Source organism: Salvelinus sp. IW2-2015, linkage group LG10 (assembly GCF_002910315.2).
Source record: "Salvelinus sp. IW2-2015 linkage group LG10, ASM291031v2, whole genome shotgun sequence".
Lineage (NCBI taxonomy): Eukaryota > Metazoa > Chordata > Actinopteri > Salmoniformes > Salmonidae > Salvelinus > Salvelinus sp. IW2-2015.
Window position 1 is genome coordinate 17190037 of NC_036850.1, and position 21454 is coordinate 17211490.

Sequence of the window (21454 nt, forward strand, 5' to 3'; positions counted from 1 at the left end):
ACACTGCTCCACAACTACATATTAAGACGTCTAATGCTCTAGCTATACTGTGGGCTGATAACCCCTGAATTATTCAATCCACATGTCTAATACAGGGGTTTCAAACCTTGGGGTGGGATCCCCTGAAATTGAAATGGGGGTTCCCTGAGAAAATTTGCAATCTTATCATACAAATTAATAACCTTTTTTCTCTTCAAATGGGTGTAAAATACAACATTTTAGTGTCAGCCTCTTACAATAACCTTTTACACTATTAGAATGCAATTTCATGTAATTATGTGTTGGGACAGCCTGCGGTATGTAAAATTGTGTGAATATGAATACACAGCATTAAAGGGATACTTTGTGATTTTGGCAATGAAGCCCTTTATCTTAATTTTTTTAATTMAACCTTTATTTGTGTGTGTGCGTGCGAGTCCGCAAACATGCCTGATACATTGTAACCACTCCCTTTTTTGATGGACTGACTCATGAATGACTACTGTACATGACTCACCATTACAATCTCTTATATCCTTCCACAGACACGTGATGACTTTCTGGGGCAGGTGGATGTACCATTACACCAGATACCGGTGAGCCTAGTGCAAGGAAATTGTTTATTTAGCGCTTGCATAATGTATGTGGAAACCAATTCTCCTAAATCAACATGTTTCCAATCCCACGTCTAAAGGAGTAGGATAGTCTCTGCTGTTTGGTGTTCCATGTTCTCCTTTAGATATAATTTGTTGGAGATCTTTACATAGTTATCTTCACCCATGAACTGTCATAGGCGCACTCATGTAAACATAAACACCCTCATGTCAGAGTCCGTTCCACAACGTTGTCCATAGTTATGGAAATACAGTCCTCCATGTTTGTTACTTTTTCCTACCTTTACATGGCATCTGTCCACTGTCTATACAGGACTTGTTTACTGTTGATATATTATACAGTTACTGCATGTGTAGATGTTATACAGCAAATATCTTTATAGAGCATTTCAACTGTTTTTAAATCGTTTTTTATTTATTTTTATTTCAGACAGAAAATCCTAACATTGAAAGGCCATACACATTCAAGGATTTTCTACTTCACCCGAGAAGGTTTGCATTATTTCATGATTATTCAAGCTGCTTATCCTTCCTGGTTTAACATGGATTTACTTAGTGACATTTTCCTTTACATTTTTATCACATTCAGCATTGCATAAATTAATTTGAATAATATCTTGAGTTCCATTCCAGTGAGTTTGCCTAACATTCAATACCTTTCTTTCCTGAGGTGTATAATTTAGCTCAAATAGCTACATGAAGTACATATTGGTTTTACCTTGGAGAAAGCTCAATTTCATGTTTGAGTCACAATGATAAATTGTTTGAATTACATTTATTGTGTATTTGATGCACCTAAGAGGCTCACATTACTCTCATTTAGAAAGTGCACTGTTTTCCATGTCATTTTTTTGTTAAGTGTTTACTTTTTCTTTTGATGTAGTCACAAATCCAGGGTCAAGGGTCATCTCCGTCTGAAGATGACCTACCTACCCAAAAACAACTCAGAGGATGCTGCAGAACAGACTGAAGACATGGATGTAAGACCGCCACCCACCCAACCTACCCCTGTCGTCCTGCCCTCTGACCCCCTGATATTGAATATTCCCACGCCGTCACCCCCCTCCTTTGATTAGACTGTGTCTAATCTACGTGCCTTGGCTGTTGCTCAGTCGGCGTGCTTCAGTATATACATGTAACAGCATATTGGTGCTCAGAGCCAGGAGAAAAAACACTAGGCTTGTTTTACCAGTGTCAAGCCAAGATGGCTGATTGCTTGCCATCTCCCTCCTGATGTAGTTATTGATAAAACCAGCCTGTCATCATTCTTGAACATGCTTAATGTAAGCAGTGGCTAGGAACATCATGTCCAAAAGGCCAATCTATATTTGTCTCACCATGGGTCCATGGCCTTTGATGAATATGCTGACATCTTCCTTAGAATGATTTGAAGCCAAACTTCAATAAATTATGAGTCCCTATGATTGCCACTGAATTTTCTGAGTAGTGGCCAAGACATTGTTTGACTTGAACAAACGTATGTATAGGATTTGGGCAATGTTGACATCTGCATGTGCCGTGTTGTGTAACAGTTGTTTTTGTTGTGCAGCCTAGCTGGGAGTTTTTAGAGGGCCAGGACATGTCCGGTCCCAGGCACAACCACCTGCTGCCTGCAATGCCCCCTGGCTGGGAGGAGAGGCAGGACAACCTGGGCAGGACCTACTATGTCAACCACGAAACCAGGACGACACAGTGGCACAGGCCCATAGTACAGTAAGTCTGGGGTTCTCCTGTCATGTCCTTTATTCTGACAGCTTGAACTTAATCTAGCACTATTTCAACACAATGGTAGTTTTGGAATACAGTAACGCCTGGTTGGTCAAGAGATGTAAAGTTGACTGTGAGTATGTATGTGTGTTTCCCTGTGTAGAGACAGCCAGGTGGAGGCAGAGCAAAGGCAGAACATCCACATGGAGGCCCAGCACGCCTTCACCGCCCGCAGGCAGATCTCTGACCAAGAGGACTCCAACGACAGACAAGAGTCTCCTGAGGTAACTTTCAAGTCAATCGAAATTCAATTAATGTATTGAAAAATTCACATTAAAGTTAAATGACACTTTAAATTCATAAATGGAATTAGTTATTCTCCTGAAATGGAGACGAGACTCTGTTATATCCTTTTGCGGTCTCTGGTACGATTATCAAACAACCGTACGTGGTGTGCGGTCCAACTATACGATCTACCTAAGGTATATAGGCCCAGACCTAAACTCAGCAAAAAAAAGAAACGTCCCTTTTTCAGGACCCTGTCTTTCAAAGATAATTAGTAAAAATCTAAATAACTTCACAGATCTTCATTGTAAAGGGTTTAAACACAGTTTCCCATGCTTGTTCAATGAACCATAAACAACTAATGAACATGCACCTGTGGAACGGTCATTAAGCCACTAACAGCTTACAGACAGTAGGCAATTAAGGTCACAGTTATGAAAACTTAGGACACTAAAGAAGACTTTCTACTGACTCTGAAAAACACCAAAAGAAAGATGCCCAGGGTCCCTGCTCATTTGTGGGAACGTGCCTTAGGCATGCTGCAAGGAGGCATGAGGACTGCAGATTTGGCCAGGGCAATAAATTGCAATGTCCGTACTGTGACAGCACTACAGGGAGACGGGACGGACAGCTGATCGTCCTCGCAGTGGCAGACCACGTGTAACAACACCTGCACAGGATCGGTACATCTGAACATCACACCTGCGGGACAGGTACAGGATGGCAACAACAACTGCCAAGTTACACCAGGAACGCACAATCCCTTCATCAGTGCTCAGACTGTCCGCAATAGGCTGAGAGAGGCTGGACTGGGGGCTTGTAGGCCTGTTGTAAGGCAGGTCCTCACCAGACATCACCGGCAACAACGTCGCCTATGGGCACAAACCCACCGTCGCTGGACAAGATAGGACTGTCAAAAAGTGCTCTTCAATGACGAGTCGTCTTTTTTTCTCACCAGGGGGGATGGTCAGATTCACGTTTATTGTCGAAGGAATGAGCGTAACACTGAGGCCTGTACTCTGGAGCAGGATTGATTTGGAGATGGAGGGTCCGTCATGGTCTGGGGCAGTGTGTCACAGCATCATCGGACTGAGCTTGTTGTCATTGTAGGCAATCTCAACGCTGTGCATTACAGGGAAGACATCCTCCTTCCTCATGTGGTACCCTTCCTGCAGGCTCATCCTGACATGACCCTCCAGCATGACAATGCCACCAGCCATACTGCTCATTCTGTGCGTGATCTCGTGCAAGACAGGAATGTCAGTGTTCTGCCATGGCCAGCGAAGAGCCTGGATCTCAATCCCATTGAGCACGTCTGGGACCTGTTGGATCGGAGGGTGAGGGCTAGGGCCATTCCCCCCAGATATGTCCGGAAACTTGCAGGTGTCTTGGTGGAAGAGTGGGGTAACATTTCACAGCAAGAACTGGCAAATCTGGTGCAGTCATTGAGGAGGAAATACACTGCAGTTCTTAATGCAGCTGGTGGCCACACCAGATATTGACTGTTACTTTAGATTTTGACCCCCCCTTTGTTCAGGGACACATTATTCCATTTCTGTTAGTCACATGTCTGTGGAACATGTTCAGTTTGTCTCAATTGTTGAATCTTGTTATGTTCATACAAATATTTACACGTTTGCTGAAAATAAACGCAGTTGACAGTGAGGATGTTTCTTTTTTTGCTGAGTTTATAAGGACAATATCTTACGACCATGTGTTCTGGTCCTAGCTCCTCTCTTTAGAGGCTGCTAACCGAGCAAATGACTAAATGTCAGGATAGTCCAGAGTGGCCCTTAACAAGATCAAGTTCAGGATCAGGGTGTTCCTCAAAGTCCCCCCAAAAAGTTGCTCTACTGAAGTCATATCACATGTCAGTTTTGTGTAATAAAGTCACTCTGTGCCAGAACAAGCAGGCCAGAACTGTTTTCTTAGCTTATAGCCAGATAAGAAGACAGTGACGTAACACTATCAAGACATCCTTCAGAACAGATGGGTAACTCTTCATGTGTCTTGTTTCCTGTCTGCTCCAGAGCTGGGAAATCATGACCGAGGATGAGTCCACCTTGTACAACAGCCAGCGCTCCCCCCCTCCACCCCACTCCCCCCTGGAGTTTCACTCCTTCTGTGATGAGCTCAGTCGCCTCCAGGCCTCGGGTGCCACATCCGGCAACCGACGTACCTCCCTCCAGGTGAATAATTTACTGGCCAGCGCTGACCAGGCTCCCGTTACTAATCGACCGACACCCAAAGCCTCCTGCGGATACGCGTCCTACACAGTTCCAAGAAGGGACTGAAACACACGTTATATCTTGTGTTATAACAACACAGCTATAATCAGTCCCTCCAGGATTTCGCTGAGATTTTTTGTGATATGCAAAAATTATTGATTTTGCTACATCAATTCTAACATTTTACATGGCAATATGCAAAGTTTTTATCTGTGTGGCTTGATTGAACCATAATATCTAGTAAACGTGCACTGCTGATTGGTTGAAATTGTAAGTCCTTGCATAATATTGTTGATTTAAAAAAAAACATTTCAAATGCAATTAAGTAATCTTGGAGGGATTGTAATATTTTAGTGTAAAACAGGTATTAGTGCCTGTCTATAGCTGGAGAAAATGTGCCTATTAACACGTGTATGGGTAATGACTGTGGTTTCTGTCGTCTTGCTCTCTTCAGCTGCAGGGCCCTTCCAGTCATTCAAGTCACTCCAGTCGCAGAGGCAGTGCCCAGACACTGACCTTAGAGGAGCACCCTGTTCATCCTGTGGTGTGTTGCATTCCCTGAATCCCCTCCGCCCTCACACACACACACCGAAGCACAACACTCCTGTATTACAGCAGTATTTGTAGGATAGGGTCATCTGAGCTCAGGTTTAGCGTGTAAGTGTGGCTTCCATAGTTTTCCAAGATGATGTAAGGACAGTGAGAATGCAGTCATCAGGTTTGAGCATGTAGCTCAGTGATTCAGAGGAAGTTATTGTTCTATTCACTTGAGGTATTGTTGTATGGATTGTTTGATGCCTCTCTCTCTCTTTATGTTGTTCAATAGTTGTTAGCAACCTCAGCGGGGCTGCCTCCAGGCTGGGAGGAGAAGCAGGATAGTAAGAGCAGACCCTACTACGTTAATCACAACAGCAGGATAACCACTTGGACACGGCCACTCATCCAGGTAGGCTGCATTCCTCCTTCTTTTGCTCTCACTCGCTCTCAAACCACAGTGCACTAAAGAAGTATTCAAAGTCATGTGAAAAGCCAATCAGGACCTACTTAACTTGTGTAGTTCCAGTGCCTTCGGAAAGTATTTAGACCCCTTTTTCTACATTTTGCTACGTTACAGCCTTATTCTAAAAATGATTACATTGTTTTTTGTCCTCAACAATCTACACACAATTCCCCATAATGACAAAGCAAAAACAGGTTTTTAGAAACTTTTGCTAATTTATAAAAAATACATTTACATAAGTATTCAGACCCCTTACTCAGTACTTTCTTGAACCACCTTTGGCAGCGATTACAGCATCGAGTACTCTTGGGTATGACGCTACAAGCTTGGCACACCTGTATTTGGGGAGTTTCTCCCATTATTCTCTGCAGATGCTCTCAAGCTCTGTGGGGTTGGATGGGGAGCGTTGCTGCATAGCTATTTTCAGGTCTCCAAATATGTTTGATCGGGTTGAAGTTCCTGTTCCACTCAAGGACATTCAGAGACTTGTCCCGAAGCCCTGCGTTGTCTTGCCTGTGTGCTTAGGGTCGTTGTCCTGTTGGAAGGTGAACCTTCACCCCAGTCTGAGGTCCTGAGCGCTCTGGAGCAGGTTTTCATCAAGGATCTCTCTGTGCTTTTCTCCGTTTATCTTTGCCTCGATCCTGACTAGTTTCCCAGTCCTTGTCTCTGAAACACATCCCCACAGCATGACTGCCACCACGCTTCACCGTAGGGATGGTGCCAGGTTTCCTCCAGACGTGATGCTTGGCATTCAGGCCAAAACAATTCAATCTTGGTTTCTCGAACCAGAGAATCGTGTTTCTCATGGTCTGAGAGTCCTTTAGGTGCCTTTTGGCAAACTCCAAGCGGGCTGTCATGTGCCTTTTACTGAGGCCTGATTGGTGGAGTGCTGCAGAGATGGTTGTCCTTCTGGAAGTTTCTCCCATCTCCACAGAGGGACTCTAGAGCTCTGTCAGAGTGACTATCAAGGCCCTTCTCCCCCGATTGCTCAATTTGGCAGGGCGGCCAGCTCTAGGAAGAGTCTTGGTTGTTACAAACATCTTCCATTTAAGAATGATGGAGACCCAGTCGAGTCACGCGAGCGGTGTCGATAGACCCTATTCTGCGGATTATATACTGCGCATCAGTAGCCGCAGGACTAACCTCCAATGGGCTTTTACACCCGGCCGACATCAAGTGCCTGCGCAGTACTTATAGGAGACTTAAACCCTTTACCCGTATGTATTACTAGCATCACCATCAGCCGGGCGTCGGGCACTGTGTTCTTGTGGACCTTCAATGCTGCAGAAATGTTTTGGTGCCCTTACCCAGATCTGTGCCTCAATACAATCCTGTCTCGGAGCTCTACAGACAATTCCTTCGACCTCATTGCTTTGTTTTTACTCTGACATGCACTGTCAACTGTGGGACCTTATATAGACAGGTGTCTGCCTTTCCAAATCTTGTCCAATCAATTTAATTTACCACAGGTGGACTCCAATCAAGTTCTAGAAACATCTCCAGGATGATCAATGGAAATGGGATGCACCTGAGCTCAATTTCGAGTCTCATAGCAAAGGGTCTGAATACTTATGTAAATAAGGTATTTCTGTTTTCACATTGTAGTTATGGGGCTATTGCTGAGGATAATTTTGAATTTAATAAATTTTAGACTACGGCTGTAACATAACGTGGAAAAAGTCAAGGGGTCTGAATACTTTCCAAAAGCACTGTAGATAATGTTTATATAGGATCCAGTCCACCCTCCTATTGAGTATATCAATAGTGTTAATCTTCATCTCTCCTTCCATGTTCCAGATAACCTCAGAGGCAGCAGCCCAGGCTGTTCTGTCCCAGAACGCCACTGTGTACCAGCCCCCCATGCTCTCTCCTGAGGGTTCCCCCCAGCACTCCCCCGGCTCACAGAGGGAGTGTGGCTTCATGCCGGCGGGCTGGGAGGTCCGCAATGCCCCCAACGGAAAACCCTTCTTCATCGACCACAACACTAAGACCACTTCCTGGGTGAGAGAGCAAGCACCTGCATACCGCCATTCTTAAAAGGACATGCAGTACCAGTCAAAAGTTTGGACACACTTACTCATTCAAGGGTTTTTCTTTTTTTGTACTATTTTCTACATTGTAGAGTAATAATGAAGACATCAAAACTATGAAATAACAGACATGGAATCATGTAGTAACCAGAAAAGTGTAAAACAATTGAAAATATATTTTATATTTGAGATTCTTCAAAGTAGCTACCCTTTGCCATGATGACAGCTTTACACACTCTTGGTATTCTCTCAACCAGCTTCACGAGGAATGCTTTTCCAACAGTCATGAAGAAGTTTGAACATATGCCTAGCACTTGTTGGCTACTTTTCCTTCACTCTGCGGTCCAACTCATCCCTAACCATCTCAATTGGGTTGAGGTTGAGGGATTGTGGAGACCAGGTCATCTGATGCAGCACTCAATCACTCTCCTTCTTGGTCAAATAGCCCATACACAGCCTGGAGGTATGCTTTGTCCTGTTGAAAAACAAATTATAATCCCACTAAGCGCAAACCAGATGGGATGGCGTATCGCTGTAGAATGCTGTGGTAACATGCTGGTTAAGTGTGCCTTGAATTCTCAATATATCACTGACAGTGTCACCAGCAAAGCACCATCACTCCACCTCCGTGCTTCACGGTGGGAACCACACATGCGGAGATTATCCGTTCACCTATTCTGCGTCTCATAAAGACACGCGGGTTGGAACCAAAAATTGCAAATTTGGACTCATCAGACCCCCATGATTTCCACCGTTCTAATGTCCATTGCTCGTGTTTCTTGGCCCAAGTAAGTCTCTTCTTGTTATTGGTGTCCTTGAGTAGTGGTTTCTTTGCAGCAATTCGACCATGAAGGCCTGATTCACGCAGTCTCCTCTGAACAGTTGATGTTGAGATGTGTCTGTTACTTGAACTCTGAAGCATTTATTTGGGCTGTAATCTGAGGCTGGTAACTAATGACCTTATCCTCTGCAGCAGAGGTAACTCTGGGTCTTCCTTTCCTGTGGCGGTCCTCATGAGAGCCATTTTCATCATGGCGCTTGATGTTTTTTGCGACTGCACTTGAAGAAAGTTATTGACAAAGTTATTTTAAAGTTCTTTACCTTAATGTCTTAAAGTAATGATGGAGTGTCGTTTCTCTTTGCTTATTTGAGCTCTTCTTGCCATAATATGGACTTGGTCTTTTGCCAAGTAAGGCTATCTTCTGTAACCACCCCAACCTTGTCACAACACAACTGATTGGCTCAAACTCATTAAGAAGTTAAGAAATTCCACAAATTAACTTTTAACAAGGCACACCTGTTAATTAAAATGCATTCCAGGTGACTACCTCATGAATCAGGTTTGAGAGAATGCCAAGAGTGTGCAAAGCTGTCATCAAGGCAAAAGGTGGCTGCTTTGAAGAATCTCAAATATGAAATATATTTTCATTTGTTTTACACTTTTTTGGTTACTACATGATTCCATATGTGTTATTTCATCGTTTTGATGTCTTCACTATTACTCTACAATATAGAAAATAGTAAAAATAAAGAAAAACCCTTGAATTGGTAGGTGTGTCCAAACTTTTGACTGGTACTGTATATGTAGTTTTTCTTGATCAGGTCACATGATCAAGAAATACCCCCAGGCCCTACCTATAGAGTCTAGTCACGCATCATCATGGCCAGAATGACCAGTTATCCACTGGACAATACTGCCATTCTCACTGCTCCTTCCTGTTTGTGTGACTTATTTCCTGTTTATCTGGCTGTGAACAGGAAGACCCCAGGTTGAAGATTCCTGTGCACATGAGGAGGAGACCTTCGCTAGACCCAACTGACCTCGGGCCAATGCCGGTAAGCTTTACAATGATATCATACCCAATAATAGCATTCTAAGAAGGCAATTAGCAGCCCAATGTGATGAGCCTCTTAAAGTTGAAAATTGCTGAGTGAATGGTTGATTTTAAGGGGGGAAATTATGGTGGGAGTAATGTTTGCGCTATCCCTTATCTTAGCCTGGCTGGGAGGAGAGGGTCCACAGTGATGGGAGGATATTCTACATAGATCACAGTATGTATGACATGTACTACAATTTGTCAAAATGAGTGAAAATTGCATACGCCTACTACCAATGCTGAATAAATCTGATGTATTTTCAGACACGAAGAACACACAATGGGATGACCCCAGATTGCAGAATTCAGCCGTAACTGGACCAGTAAGTACAGATGATATATTTAAAAAGCTATAGCTAGAGATTTTTATTTATTAGATTCCGGTAGAGTAATTTATGAGGAATGCAATATGACCCATTCTCTTTTTGGAGTCAGGTTCTCCAGGTTGGTCATAAAACCGCGTAATTCATCATGTGTTCATAATTGATTTCCGGTCATTGGATCTCCCATCCTTGTCTATTCTAGGCTGTGCCTTACTCCAGGGACTATAAACAGAAGTATGAATACTTCCGGAAGAAGCTGAAGAAACCGGTAAGCATTGTTTTTATTTCACAAATAGGTCAGATATACAGCACATTCACACTGTAAAAGCCTATCTTGTCTTTCTTTCAATCATCCTCACAATATCTTCTATGACATTTAGTCCAGCTACATCCCCTGACCTGATGTCAACTCAGCTCTTCAGTAGAAAGTCCACTCACTCAGCATGCTCTATCTCTAATTCCAGGCTGACATCCCCAACCGCTTTGAGATGAAGCTCAGGCGGAACGCCGTGCTAGAGGACTCCTACAGACGAATCCTGTCAATCAAGAGGGCCGACTTCCTGAAGGCGCGGCTGTGGGTGGAGTTTGAGGGAGAGAAGGGCTTGGATTACGGGGGCGTGGCCAGGGAGTGGTTCTTCCTCATCTCCAAGGAGATGTTCAACCCCTATTATGGGCTGTTTGAGTATTCTGCCACGTGAGTCTCTATTTGAATGTGTTAGAATTCCATTTTCAGGCAAGGAAAAATGGAACAGGCCCTCAATGGAGCTGTTAGTGAATAACATCTCTGACAGCATTATGAATCATTTTAATGAGGATATGTTCTGGAATGGATCAGAGAAGGATTTGGATGACTTTAGAGCTGTGTTAAGTTTCTCCTCTGCCTGTTCTGTGTCAGGGACAACTACACTCTGCAGATCAACCCCAACTCAGGCCTCTGCAATGAGGACCACCTGTCCTACTTCAAGTTCATTGGCCGTGTGGCAGGCATGGCTGTCTACCATGGCAAGCTGCTGGACGGTGAGTCTCACTGCGGGGATTTCGCTCATGAACTTTGTGTTCGGTAAAAGATCATTAATTCGTATAATCGTAGTGTGACACGAGTGTGTGTAGAGAAACTAAGAGCTGAGGACAGCTCTATGCTAGGGCCACAAGGATTAGGTGTGTGTTGAACAGATCCTGACATGTTTGTTTTTTTCCTAGCCTTCTTCATCAGGCCTTTCTACAAGATGATGTTGCAGAAGCCCATTACTCTACAGGACATGGAGTCTGTGGTAGGTGCCTAATACTATCTAGATTACTCTCACATCTTCCCATCACCTAATCAGATAGTAGAGACATGATAAATCAGACAGCTAAAACAGCAGTGTTTCACCATGAGGTAATGGTGTTTGTGTTTTGTTATTTCAGGACAGTGAGTACTTCAACTCCCTGAAGTGGATATTGGAGAATGACCCGATAGACCTGGATCTGAGGTTCACCATAGACGAAGAGCTCTTTGGACAGGTGGGACCTGCTTCCTGTTTGTTGTTTGGCACAAGTATTTTCTGTTCTATCTTGTGCCTATTGAGTGAAGAGGTTAAAGTCGATGCTAGGTGGTACTCTGGTATCAGTCATGCTGACATCACATTTCCTCCTCTTTAGACACATCAGCATGAGCTGAAGCCAGGAGGATCTGAAATAGTTGTCACCGATGACAACAAGAAGGAATACATCCAGTAAGCACCAGAGCTCTCTGCTGGTAGAAAGAGGAAACACGCCTCATACACACTGCCATGTAGTACTGTTCAGCTGGTTACCTGTTGGTGACCCACAAGTCACATATTTGGCCTTAGAAGGGTTTGCTAATGGACAGTGAAACCACCACCCACCACATAATGTCTGTATCATTAGATAAATTAGAAATTTATTAGGGCTTTTGAATGCTTCCATTTCTAAGTAAACCTTTTCTTTGTCAGTCTTGTCATGCAGTGGAGGTTCGTGAACAGGATACTGAAGCAGATGACCGCATTCAAGGAGGTAAACACTAGGTTTTATTGAGATGTTTTGATTGAGTTGTGATAAGATTGAAAGAAATGGTTGACTTATTGCTTGTTCCTCTCTCTTGTCTTAGGGATTCTATGAGTTGATACCCCAGGATCTCATCAAGATCTTTGACGAGAATGAGCTGGAGGTGGGTGTCATTCCTATCACTCTGAGATGTATGCATGACTGAGAGCCTGTCTTTCCAGATCGTTGAGTGATGTTCTATCTTGTTTTTGTTTTTTTTAGCTTCTGATGTGTGGCCTGGGAGACGTGGATGTGAACGACTGGAGGGAGAACACAAAGTACAAGAATGGCTACTGTCCCAACCAGCCTGTCATCCTGTGGTTCTGGAAGGTAAGAGGATACTCCACCACTAGAGCAGAAGCCTCTGGATTCTAGAGTGTTTTTGTTAGGGATGCACGATTGATCGGTGACCATATCGGTATCGGACGATAATTGGTTAAAAATATTATGTCGACATCTGTCTGATGTGGAGACAAAGGACAATGATAGAGACCGCGGTCTGTGGCGTTTTTTTTAAGTGGGTGGTGCAATGTGAAGAAAAACTCTTCCTATGAATTTGGCTTTAGCGTCCAAATTGTTTGAGCTGTTAGCTATTACAGTGAGGGGAAAAAGTATTTGATCCCCTGCTGATTTTGTACGTTTGCCCACTGACAAAGATATTATCAGTCTATAATTTTAATGGTAGGTTTATTTGAACAGTGAGAGACAGAATAACAACAAAAATATCCAGAAAAATGCATGTCAAAAATGTTATAAATTGATTTGCATTTTAATGAGGGAAATAAGTATTTGACCCCTTCTCAATCAAAAAGATTTCTGGCTCCCAGGTGTCTTTCATACAGGTAACGAACGGAGATTAGGAGCACACTCTTAAAGGGAGTGCTCCTAATCTCAGTTTCTTACCTGTATAAAAGATACCTGTCCACAGAAGCAATCAATCAATCAGATTCCAAACTCTCCACCATGGCCAAGACCAAAGAGCTCTCCAAGGATGTCAGGGACAAGATTGTAGACCTACACAAGGCTGGAATGGGCTACAAGACCATCGCCAAGCAGCTTGGTGAGAAGGTGACAACAGTTTCTGTGATTATTCGCAAATGGAAGAAACACAAAAGACCTGTCAATCTCCCTCAGCCTGGGGCTCCATGCAAGATCTCACCTCGTGAAGTTGCAATGATCATGAGAACGGTGAGGAATCAGCCCAGAACTACACAGGAGGATCTTGTCAATGATCTCAAGGCAGCTGGGACCATAGTCATCAAGAAAACAATTGGTAACACACTATGCCGTGAAGGACTGAAATCCTGCAGCGCCCGCAAGGTCCCCCTGCTCAAGAAAGCACATATACATGCCCGTCTGAAGTTTGCCAATGAACATCTGAATGATTCAGAGGACAACTGGGTGAACGTGTTGTGGTCAGATGAGACCAAAATGGAGTTCTTTGGCATCAACTCAACTTGCCGTGTTTGGAGGAGGAGGAATGCTGCCTATGACCCCAAGAAACCATCCCCACCGTCAAACATGGAGGTGGAAACATTATGCTTTGGGGGTGTTTTTCTGCTAAYGGGACAGGACAACTTCACCGCATCAAAGGGACGATGGACGGGGCCATGTGCCGTCAAATCTTGGGTGAAAACCTCCTTCCCTCAGCCAGGGTATTGAAAATGGGTCGTGGATGGGTATTCCAGCATGACAATGACCCAAAACACACGGCCAAGGCAACAAAGGAGTGGCTCAAGAAYAAGCACATTAAGGTCCTGGAGTGGCCTAGCCAGTKTCCAGACCTTAATCCCATAGAAAATCTGTGGAGGGAGCTGAAGGTTCGAGTTGCCAAACGTCAGCCTCGAAACCTTAATGACTTGAAGAAGATCTGCAAAGAGGAGTGGGACAAAATCCCTCCTGAGATGTGTGCAAACCTGGTGGCCAACTACAAGAAACYTCTGACCTCTGTGATTGCCAACAAGGGTTTTGCCACCAAGTACTAAGTCATGTTTTGCAGAGGGGTCAAATACTTATTTCCCTCATTAAAATGCAAATAAATTCATAACATTTTTGACATGCGTTTTTCTGGATTTTTTTGTTGATATTCTGTCTCTCACTGTTCAAATAAACCTACCATTAAAATTATAGACTGATCATTTCTTTGTCAGTGGGCAAACGTACAAAATCAGCAGGGGATCAAATACTTTTTTCCCTCGCTGTATTAGCCCATTCCTGAAAGCGAAAACTCCCAGGAACGCGTTGGATATCGGTAAATATCTGATATCGGCCCAGAATTTCCACATCGGTGCATCATTAGTTTTTGGGTGAATTCTCAATATTCATTCCAACTATTTGAATGATGTCATTCTCAGACTGTTCTGCTGATGGATGCAGAGAAGCGTATCCGCCTGTTGCAGTTTGTGACTGGCACCTCCCGGGTCCCAATGAATGGCTTTGCAGAGCTCTACGGTGAGTCCTCTTCTCTACTTCTCTGTATTAAGACTAATTTGTATAATACAGGGTACTTTCTGGTTATGTTTTTAACCATTTTGTCATTACATAGATTGATATGAACTTTGAAACATGGATTCTGAGTTGTAACCAGAGGTGTTTGTATATGATTCTCTCCTCCTAATCTTGTTTTATGTTGTGAAATCGCAGGGTCTAACGGACCACAGCTGTTTACCATTGAGCAGTGGGGAACACGAGACAAACTACCTAGAGCCCACACGTGGTGAGTAACAATACAGCAGTTTGGCTAATAGTCCTACCTGATTACTGCAACAAATGTGCATTTGAATTTGGTTRTGTTTTACCGTCTTCAGCTTCAACCGGCTGGACCTGCCTCCCTATGAGTCGTTTGAGGAGCTGAGGGAGAAGCTACACATCGCCATAGAGAATGCACAAGGCTTTGATGGAGTGGATTAGGGGAGTGTGTGGCCTATGGCGCAGATGTTAAAATGGCAGTCACTGCCAGTGAACTGAGGGCTAGCACCAAGTTTTGTGCTGTAGTTCTGTTTAATGCTGATAAAACACCTAATATTCAGGTCCAGACCTGACCTGTCAACCGCCTGAGAAGATGGGGAACAATCACAGACAGCAAAGTCTTTGGTGCTCCTCTCTCCTGCACAGTGGAAGGGATGGATGATGAGTGAAAATCACTTCTTAAATCACTCTTGGTCTGTGAAGTTTACAAATAGTTTTTTTGTTGTGTCTCGTAAACATGTATGTATACTTAAACCAGATCTATATACAATTTATCAAATGCATTATAGCATACAGATATTATTGTTCATCTATGATAAACATTCTATCATGAGGAGATTGACATTGGACTCGATATACATTACCGTATATACACTGGTGTCGAAAGAGTTCAACAGGGATGCTGGCCCATGACTCCAATGCTTCCCACAGTTATGTCAAGTTGGCTGGATGTCTTTTGAGTGGTGGACCACGGGAAACTTAAGTGTGAAAAACCATGCAGTGTTGCAGTTATTGACATAAACCGGTGCGCCTGACACCTACTCCCATACCACGTTCAAAGGCACTTCAATCTTTTGTTTTGCCCATTCACCCTCTGAATGGCAGACACAATCCTTGTCTCGAGGCTTAAAAATCTTTCTTTAACCTGTCTCCTCCTCTTCATCTACACTGATTGAAGTGGATTTAACAAGTGACATCATAAGGGATCATAGCTTTCAGCTGGATTCACCTGGTCAGTCTGTGTCATGGAAAGAGCAGGTGTTTTCTTCCTGTTTTGTACAATCAGTGTATGTGTGCGCAATTGACAGTGAATGCACTTTTGTATAGCTTACTGAGGAAATCACAGACTCAACATTAGACTCCATTGAAAAACCATGTTGCCATTGCGCTCTCTTTCTTGCACACACACTTGCAAAATATGTGTTTCCTCTGCTGTTTTTTTTATTCAGTGATGGATGTATTATTGTTTTATTCTGCTATTCCAGGGCTCTCAACCCTGTTCCTGGAGCTCTACCCTCCCGTAGGTTTTCACCTCCAACCCCAGTTGTAACTAATTAACATAATCAGGAGTACTAGATTAAGGTTGGACTGAACCTACAGGACAGTAGGTCTCCAGAAACAGGGTTGGAGAGCCCTGCTCTATTCATGGGTGTTATAGAGCAGTATAATACTCTATTTTTAGGAGTACATTTATTTTTTTCAAATTGCTCTATGTAATAACTCTATTGAATTAATATCAAGAAATTGATACTATCAATTCTCAAAGATTTCTGCAAATGTTTTTTTGCCTTTGATTTTCTTGAGGGAATTGACACATATGCAGTGGTGTGCTCTATCAAAGAATGTATTGTTAGAATGGTAGAAAACATGTTTACACGCTGGTAAGTTTACAGATTGTTGATGAAGGAAAATATGGTATTTTTCATTTCTCTTAAATCAAAATGTTATACGTGTGCTTTTATAAGGTAAAGCACTTTGTTAAAATGGTTATAAAAGTCTTAGTGTCTTGATCTTTGCCAAACTACCAATTTCAGAATGCATACGTTGAGTATGATTTCATGCTAAAATCCTCTGCTTTTAAGTGCACATTTGACTTGAGTACATTTTACTTGCCATGGAAGAAAAAAGCACATTCTTTCCTTTCACTGGTAATTAAGACTTAAATTACAATGCCTTCATTTGTGATGTATCATAGAATTTGATCATCCAAATCATTTGACATGTTCTTATCCTTTAGTTGAATGGATATATTGTTAACATCCGATTCTCTATAATTCATTATTTTAAGATATACTTAATTTATATATTATGTCAACTGTCATTCTGACAACTGTAAGTGGATTTTCTATCAATGATTTAATGAAATAAAACTTCTGTATCTTGTTGAAAACATGTTTTGATTGCATGCCAAAGTAAATGGCAGCATATTTAGAAAAACGAATAAATAAAAAATGCCACCTACTGTTCTCCTTTCATATTATACTGAACAAAAATATAAACACAACATGTAAAATGTTGGTCCCATGATTCATGAGCTGAAATAAAAGATCCCAGAAATGTGCCATACACACAAAAAGCTTATTTCTCTCACATTTTGGGCACAAATTTGTTTACATCCCTGTTAATGAGCATTTCTCCTTTGCCATGGTAATCCAGCCACCTGACAGGTGTGGCATATCAAGAAGCTGATTAAACAGCTTGGTAATTACACAGGTGCACCTTGTGCTGGGGACAATTAAAGGCCACTCTAAAATGTGCAGTTTTGTCACAACACAATGCCACAGATGTCTCAAGTTTTGAGGGAGAGTGTAATTGGCACACTGACTGTAGGAATGTCCACCAGAGTCGTTGCCAGAGAATGTAATGATAATTTCTCTACCAAAAGCCCCCTCCGTCATTTTAGAGAATTTGGCAGTAGGTCCAACCGGCCTCACACCGCAAACCGCGTATAACCCATGCCAGCCCAGGACTTCCGGCTTCTTCACCTGCGGGATCATCTGCGACTAGTCACCCGGACAGTTGATGGAACTGAGGAGTATGTATGTCTGTAATAAAGCTTTTTGTGGGGAAAAACGAGTTCTGATTGGGTGGGCCTGGCTCTCCAGTGGGTGGGCCTATGCCCACCCATGGCTGCGCACCTGCTCAGTCGTGAAATCCATTGATTAGGGCCTAATGAATTTATTTCAATTGACAGATTTCCTTAAATGAGCTGTAACTCAGTAAAATTGTTGCATGGTGCGTTTATATTTTTGTTCAATATAGTTCGATATCTACAAGCGAGAGAATTACATTTATTCTGCACTTTTTGATGACAGAATTTGGCTGTTTTAAGACTAGTTAATTTCTCAAGACATGCAGCTCTTTACTATTTACTATGTGTCATGGGCTCTAAGTCAACTGTGCAATAAGCACTTTTTTTTTAATATATATACCTTTAAAAATAGATTTTTCCCGTCGTCACCCGGGATACAGAGGTTTTGCTTGACCGCAATGAACACTGCCTACATATTGGCTGTGTTCGAGCGCATCAAATCAGTGATGTAGTGTTAGTCAATTTGGACTGATTCTAACCCTAACTTCATGCACACATCCCAGTTCAACCCTCAACCAAAACCCTAACTCTAACCCTAGCTTCATGTCCACCATCCAGATCAACCCTCAACCAAAACCCTAACTCTAACCCTAGCTTCATGTCCACATCCCCAAATAAGTTAATGGAAAGCTTCCCCTCTAAAGCAGGCAGGGCTCATTCATATGATTCAGCTTAACCACAACTGTCCTGTTTTCCCCCAAGCCCCAAAGTGCTGGCTAAAGACCAACCCCCCCAGGCRGAAGGGTCAGGTGGTAGGTCACACACAATTCAGGCCAYCCTTTTGGARGCTGCTGGGGTCAGTGAGGATGGGTSTGTATYMYAGCAGGATGACACTGGGCTTGTCCAATAGCAGAAGGCCTTGGATGTGCCGGATACCCCCCACCCCCCTTTTAACCTATTGATCTGGCCCCAGAGCTCGACCTCCATCCATGTGCAGCCCTATCTTCACTCCACCCCCTAACAGTGTTGTGTTGGCAGGTGCTCAAAACCAATTTATAATCGAACATCCTCGAGACCCCCCCACCCCTCGTGAGGGGTCACCATAAATGAGGCTGCATATTCACTTTCACATGTTATGTAAGAGCAAAAGCCATAAGGTTAGCCTGGGTCACAAACAAACATCTTTCTAATACAATGATTTGTTAGGACAGTACTGTAGTATATCGCTACACAGCCTACTGGATGTTCAGTTATCGTGATGGATCACATGGTTGTAGTAATATTACATAAGAGGATCATAGTGTGTCCAAATTGATTGTTCAGACCAACAAACAATATTAGGCTAAGTGATTTTAGAGTTATTACAGTCATAAGGCACTATACATTGTAAATCATGTTAGTTCAAAATTAGCAGATCTTAAATTAGATATTTTTTTCAAATGAAGAATCATAAGTCCTTGCACTTGCATTTTAACTTGAAATATTTCACGAGTTCAGTTATATTTCCTAAAATAGTTTTGTTTCACCACTTTTACGCCTTAGCTTTCATCCATTTTCTCTTTGTTTAAGTGCACACCTTGATCCTTGACTGTGAGAATCAGCTTTTGGTTTGGTTATATTTTGGGCTGGGGACACTCAAGGACACAACAGCTGGGCCTCGGCCCTGCTGCTGAATGAGAGTCCGGAGCGGGGAGGAAGGTCAAACTCACTCCATAATAATATCAGCATTTTCAATATCAGCATTTTCTGCATTTACGCAGCAGTTGTCCTGCTCCTACCAATGCGTTCTGGTAATTGCTGAGCCCAGTTCTCAGTGGTGGAGAGAGTGCCTCATTTCCATAAACTGTTTTTTTCTCTTCCAGCGTGACCATTTGCAGTGCAGTTGCCCTGTTTGACATGGAGTGACTTTTACCGGCCTGTGTTGAAACAAACACAAATGTATCTATCTTTAACCATATGCCTTAATAAAGGTTTATGTGACTGAAACATTTTCATTTGTCAATTATGTTTAATTATGTAAGTATACACAATGAGTTCTTTTACCAGTTCTCTATGTCCATGTCGTCACTTTCAAAGTGGGAACATTGGTCAAGATGTTATATAGACCAAATTCCTCAACACCTTCTTTCCGTTGGTCAAGTGTCCCTGAGTTGTCTTAAAACGCATCATACTGGTGTTGGAATACAGCCGTGTCCTTGAGAGCCATTAAAAATAAATGCATGGTGTAAATAGTATATGGCATTGGCAACTGATAGTGTGTAAGGCCAATATGCCAAGAGCTTTTAAAAGTTTTAAGATGTCCATAAATGTCTGAGCATTATGCAATGGAGATTGCTATTTTAATGACACTTCAGAGTTATGTTGTGGGGTATCTCACTAAGAAAGTTACTGAATTATTGAGACTAACTGGGAAGTGTTATGATGCTCTGTCAACCTAAAGACTTATGATAGGTAATTATCACCACCCTCTATCTTTTCCTCTTGTTCTCTAACTGTGGCTAATAGCAGTCTTAACTGCAACTAATTTGTGTTAGAATACAGACTCGTCATTGAGGGGCATTAAAAATAAATGCATGCTTGGAAGACAACATGATAACCAGTGGTGGAAAAAGTACCCAATTGTCATACTTGAGTAAAAGTAAAGATACCTTAATAGAAAATGAAAATGAAGTAAAAGTGAATGTCATCCGGTAAAATACTACTTGAGTAAAAGTCAAAGTATTTGTTTTTAGATATACATAAGTATGAAAGTAAATGTAATTGCTAAAATATACTTACTATCAAAAGTAAAAGTAATTAATTTCAAATTCTTTGTATTAAGCAAACCAGATGGCCCAATTCTCTTTTTTCTTTACTGATAGCCAGGGGGACACTCCAACACTCAGACATAATTTACAAACAAAGCATTTGTGTTTAGTGAGTCCACCAGATGAGGCAGTAGGATGACCAGGTATGTTCCCTTGATAAGTGTGTGAATTGGACCATTTTCCTGTCCTGCTAAGCATTCAAAATGTAACAAGTACTTTTTGGGTGTCAGCGAAAATGTATGAAGTAAAAAGTACATCATTTTCTTTTGGAATGTAGTGAAGTAAAAGTAGTCCAAATATAAATAGTGAAGTAAAGTACGGATATCCCAAAAAACTACCTAAGTAGTACTTTAAAGTACTGATGATAACTCACCTTGTCAGGTGTATGCTTTGTTGGACCAATATCCTGTTGGCTATACAGTATCTGAAATTAAATGCAATACCTTGGTTAGAGTGGGAATTTGATCTACAGTCCAGCTAGCTGGTAGAGGATGGTTCTGAGTAAATCTGAATGGACTTTTGAATAGACAGTTGTTGGAACAGCCTTGGGATAACCTAATATGAATAAACACACGCACACACACATAAACATTAGACCCAGAATATAACACATTGCCCTGGTTCTTTTTACAGACAGCATGATAAATTATTTATTGCATATCCAAACTATCCACATGAACTACAACTCCAAAGCCATTTCCACACAAACACACCTTTACTGAGGAACTGATGCTTGCTTACCAGGAATTAAATTCTGAATAAGCAATAGACCATAGTCACACCTTGCACATTAACGACTGTGAGTTTCGTGGTGGGTTTACTCTAGTCATGATCATTCAGCACTGCACTCAGGGCATGATAGCTGTGCATAATGCTCCCCAGATCTATGAGGGCATGTGGATCATATTCTCTCAATGATACTCAATCATGTTCCATGGTTGAAACTCTATAGCCTTGTTTATTTAGGTATGTCTATGTCCAGGTGAATTATCATTCTAATTCCCAYGCCTCTTAGTTATCATTGAATTATCATTGATCCTGATGAGTCATCAAAGTAA

At 42.2% G+C, this 21454-nt stretch overlaps 1 protein-coding gene across 3 annotated transcripts in view; it reads left to right on the plus strand.

Moving 5' to 3' along the window:
- The window catches only part of LOC111969403 (NEDD4 E3 ubiquitin protein ligase), a 50282-nt gene extending 33268 nt beyond the window's left edge, over positions 1–17014 (plus strand). For 2 of the 3 annotated variants that reach the window (XM_070445432.1, XM_023995528.2), the window contains 24 exons: positions 525–575; positions 1024–1085; positions 1477–1573; positions 2143–2306; positions 2464–2584; positions 4616–4774; positions 5268–5357; positions 5640–5759; positions 7611–7814; positions 9602–9679; positions 9841–9895; positions 9985–10043; positions 10246–10311; positions 10508–10737; positions 10939–11060; positions 11244–11314; positions 11451–11546; positions 11685–11758; positions 11999–12059; positions 12154–12213; positions 12312–12419; positions 14444–14540; positions 14733–14805; positions 14897–17014. In XM_070445432.1, the coding sequence (XP_070301533.1) occupies positions 525–575; positions 1024–1085; positions 1477–1573; positions 2143–2306; positions 2464–2584; positions 4616–4774; positions 5268–5357; positions 5640–5759; positions 7611–7814; positions 9602–9679; positions 9841–9895; positions 9985–10043; positions 10246–10311; positions 10508–10737; positions 10939–11060; positions 11244–11314; positions 11451–11546; positions 11685–11758; positions 11999–12059; positions 12154–12213; positions 12312–12419; positions 14444–14540; positions 14733–14805; positions 14897–14999 (2421 nt within the window). In that variant the 3' untranslated portion in view covers positions 15000–17014. The remainder of the gene's footprint in view (positions 1–524; positions 576–1023; positions 1086–1476; positions 1574–2142; positions 2307–2463; positions 2585–4615; positions 4775–5267; positions 5358–5639; positions 5760–7610; positions 7815–9601; positions 9680–9840; positions 9896–9984; positions 10044–10245; positions 10312–10507; positions 10738–10938; positions 11061–11243; positions 11315–11450; positions 11547–11684; positions 11759–11998; positions 12060–12153; positions 12214–12311; positions 12420–14443; positions 14541–14732; positions 14806–14896) is intronic. The other variant, XM_023995527.2, reaches the window with a different exon arrangement.
- Positions 17015–21454: the final 4440 nt, after the last annotated feature.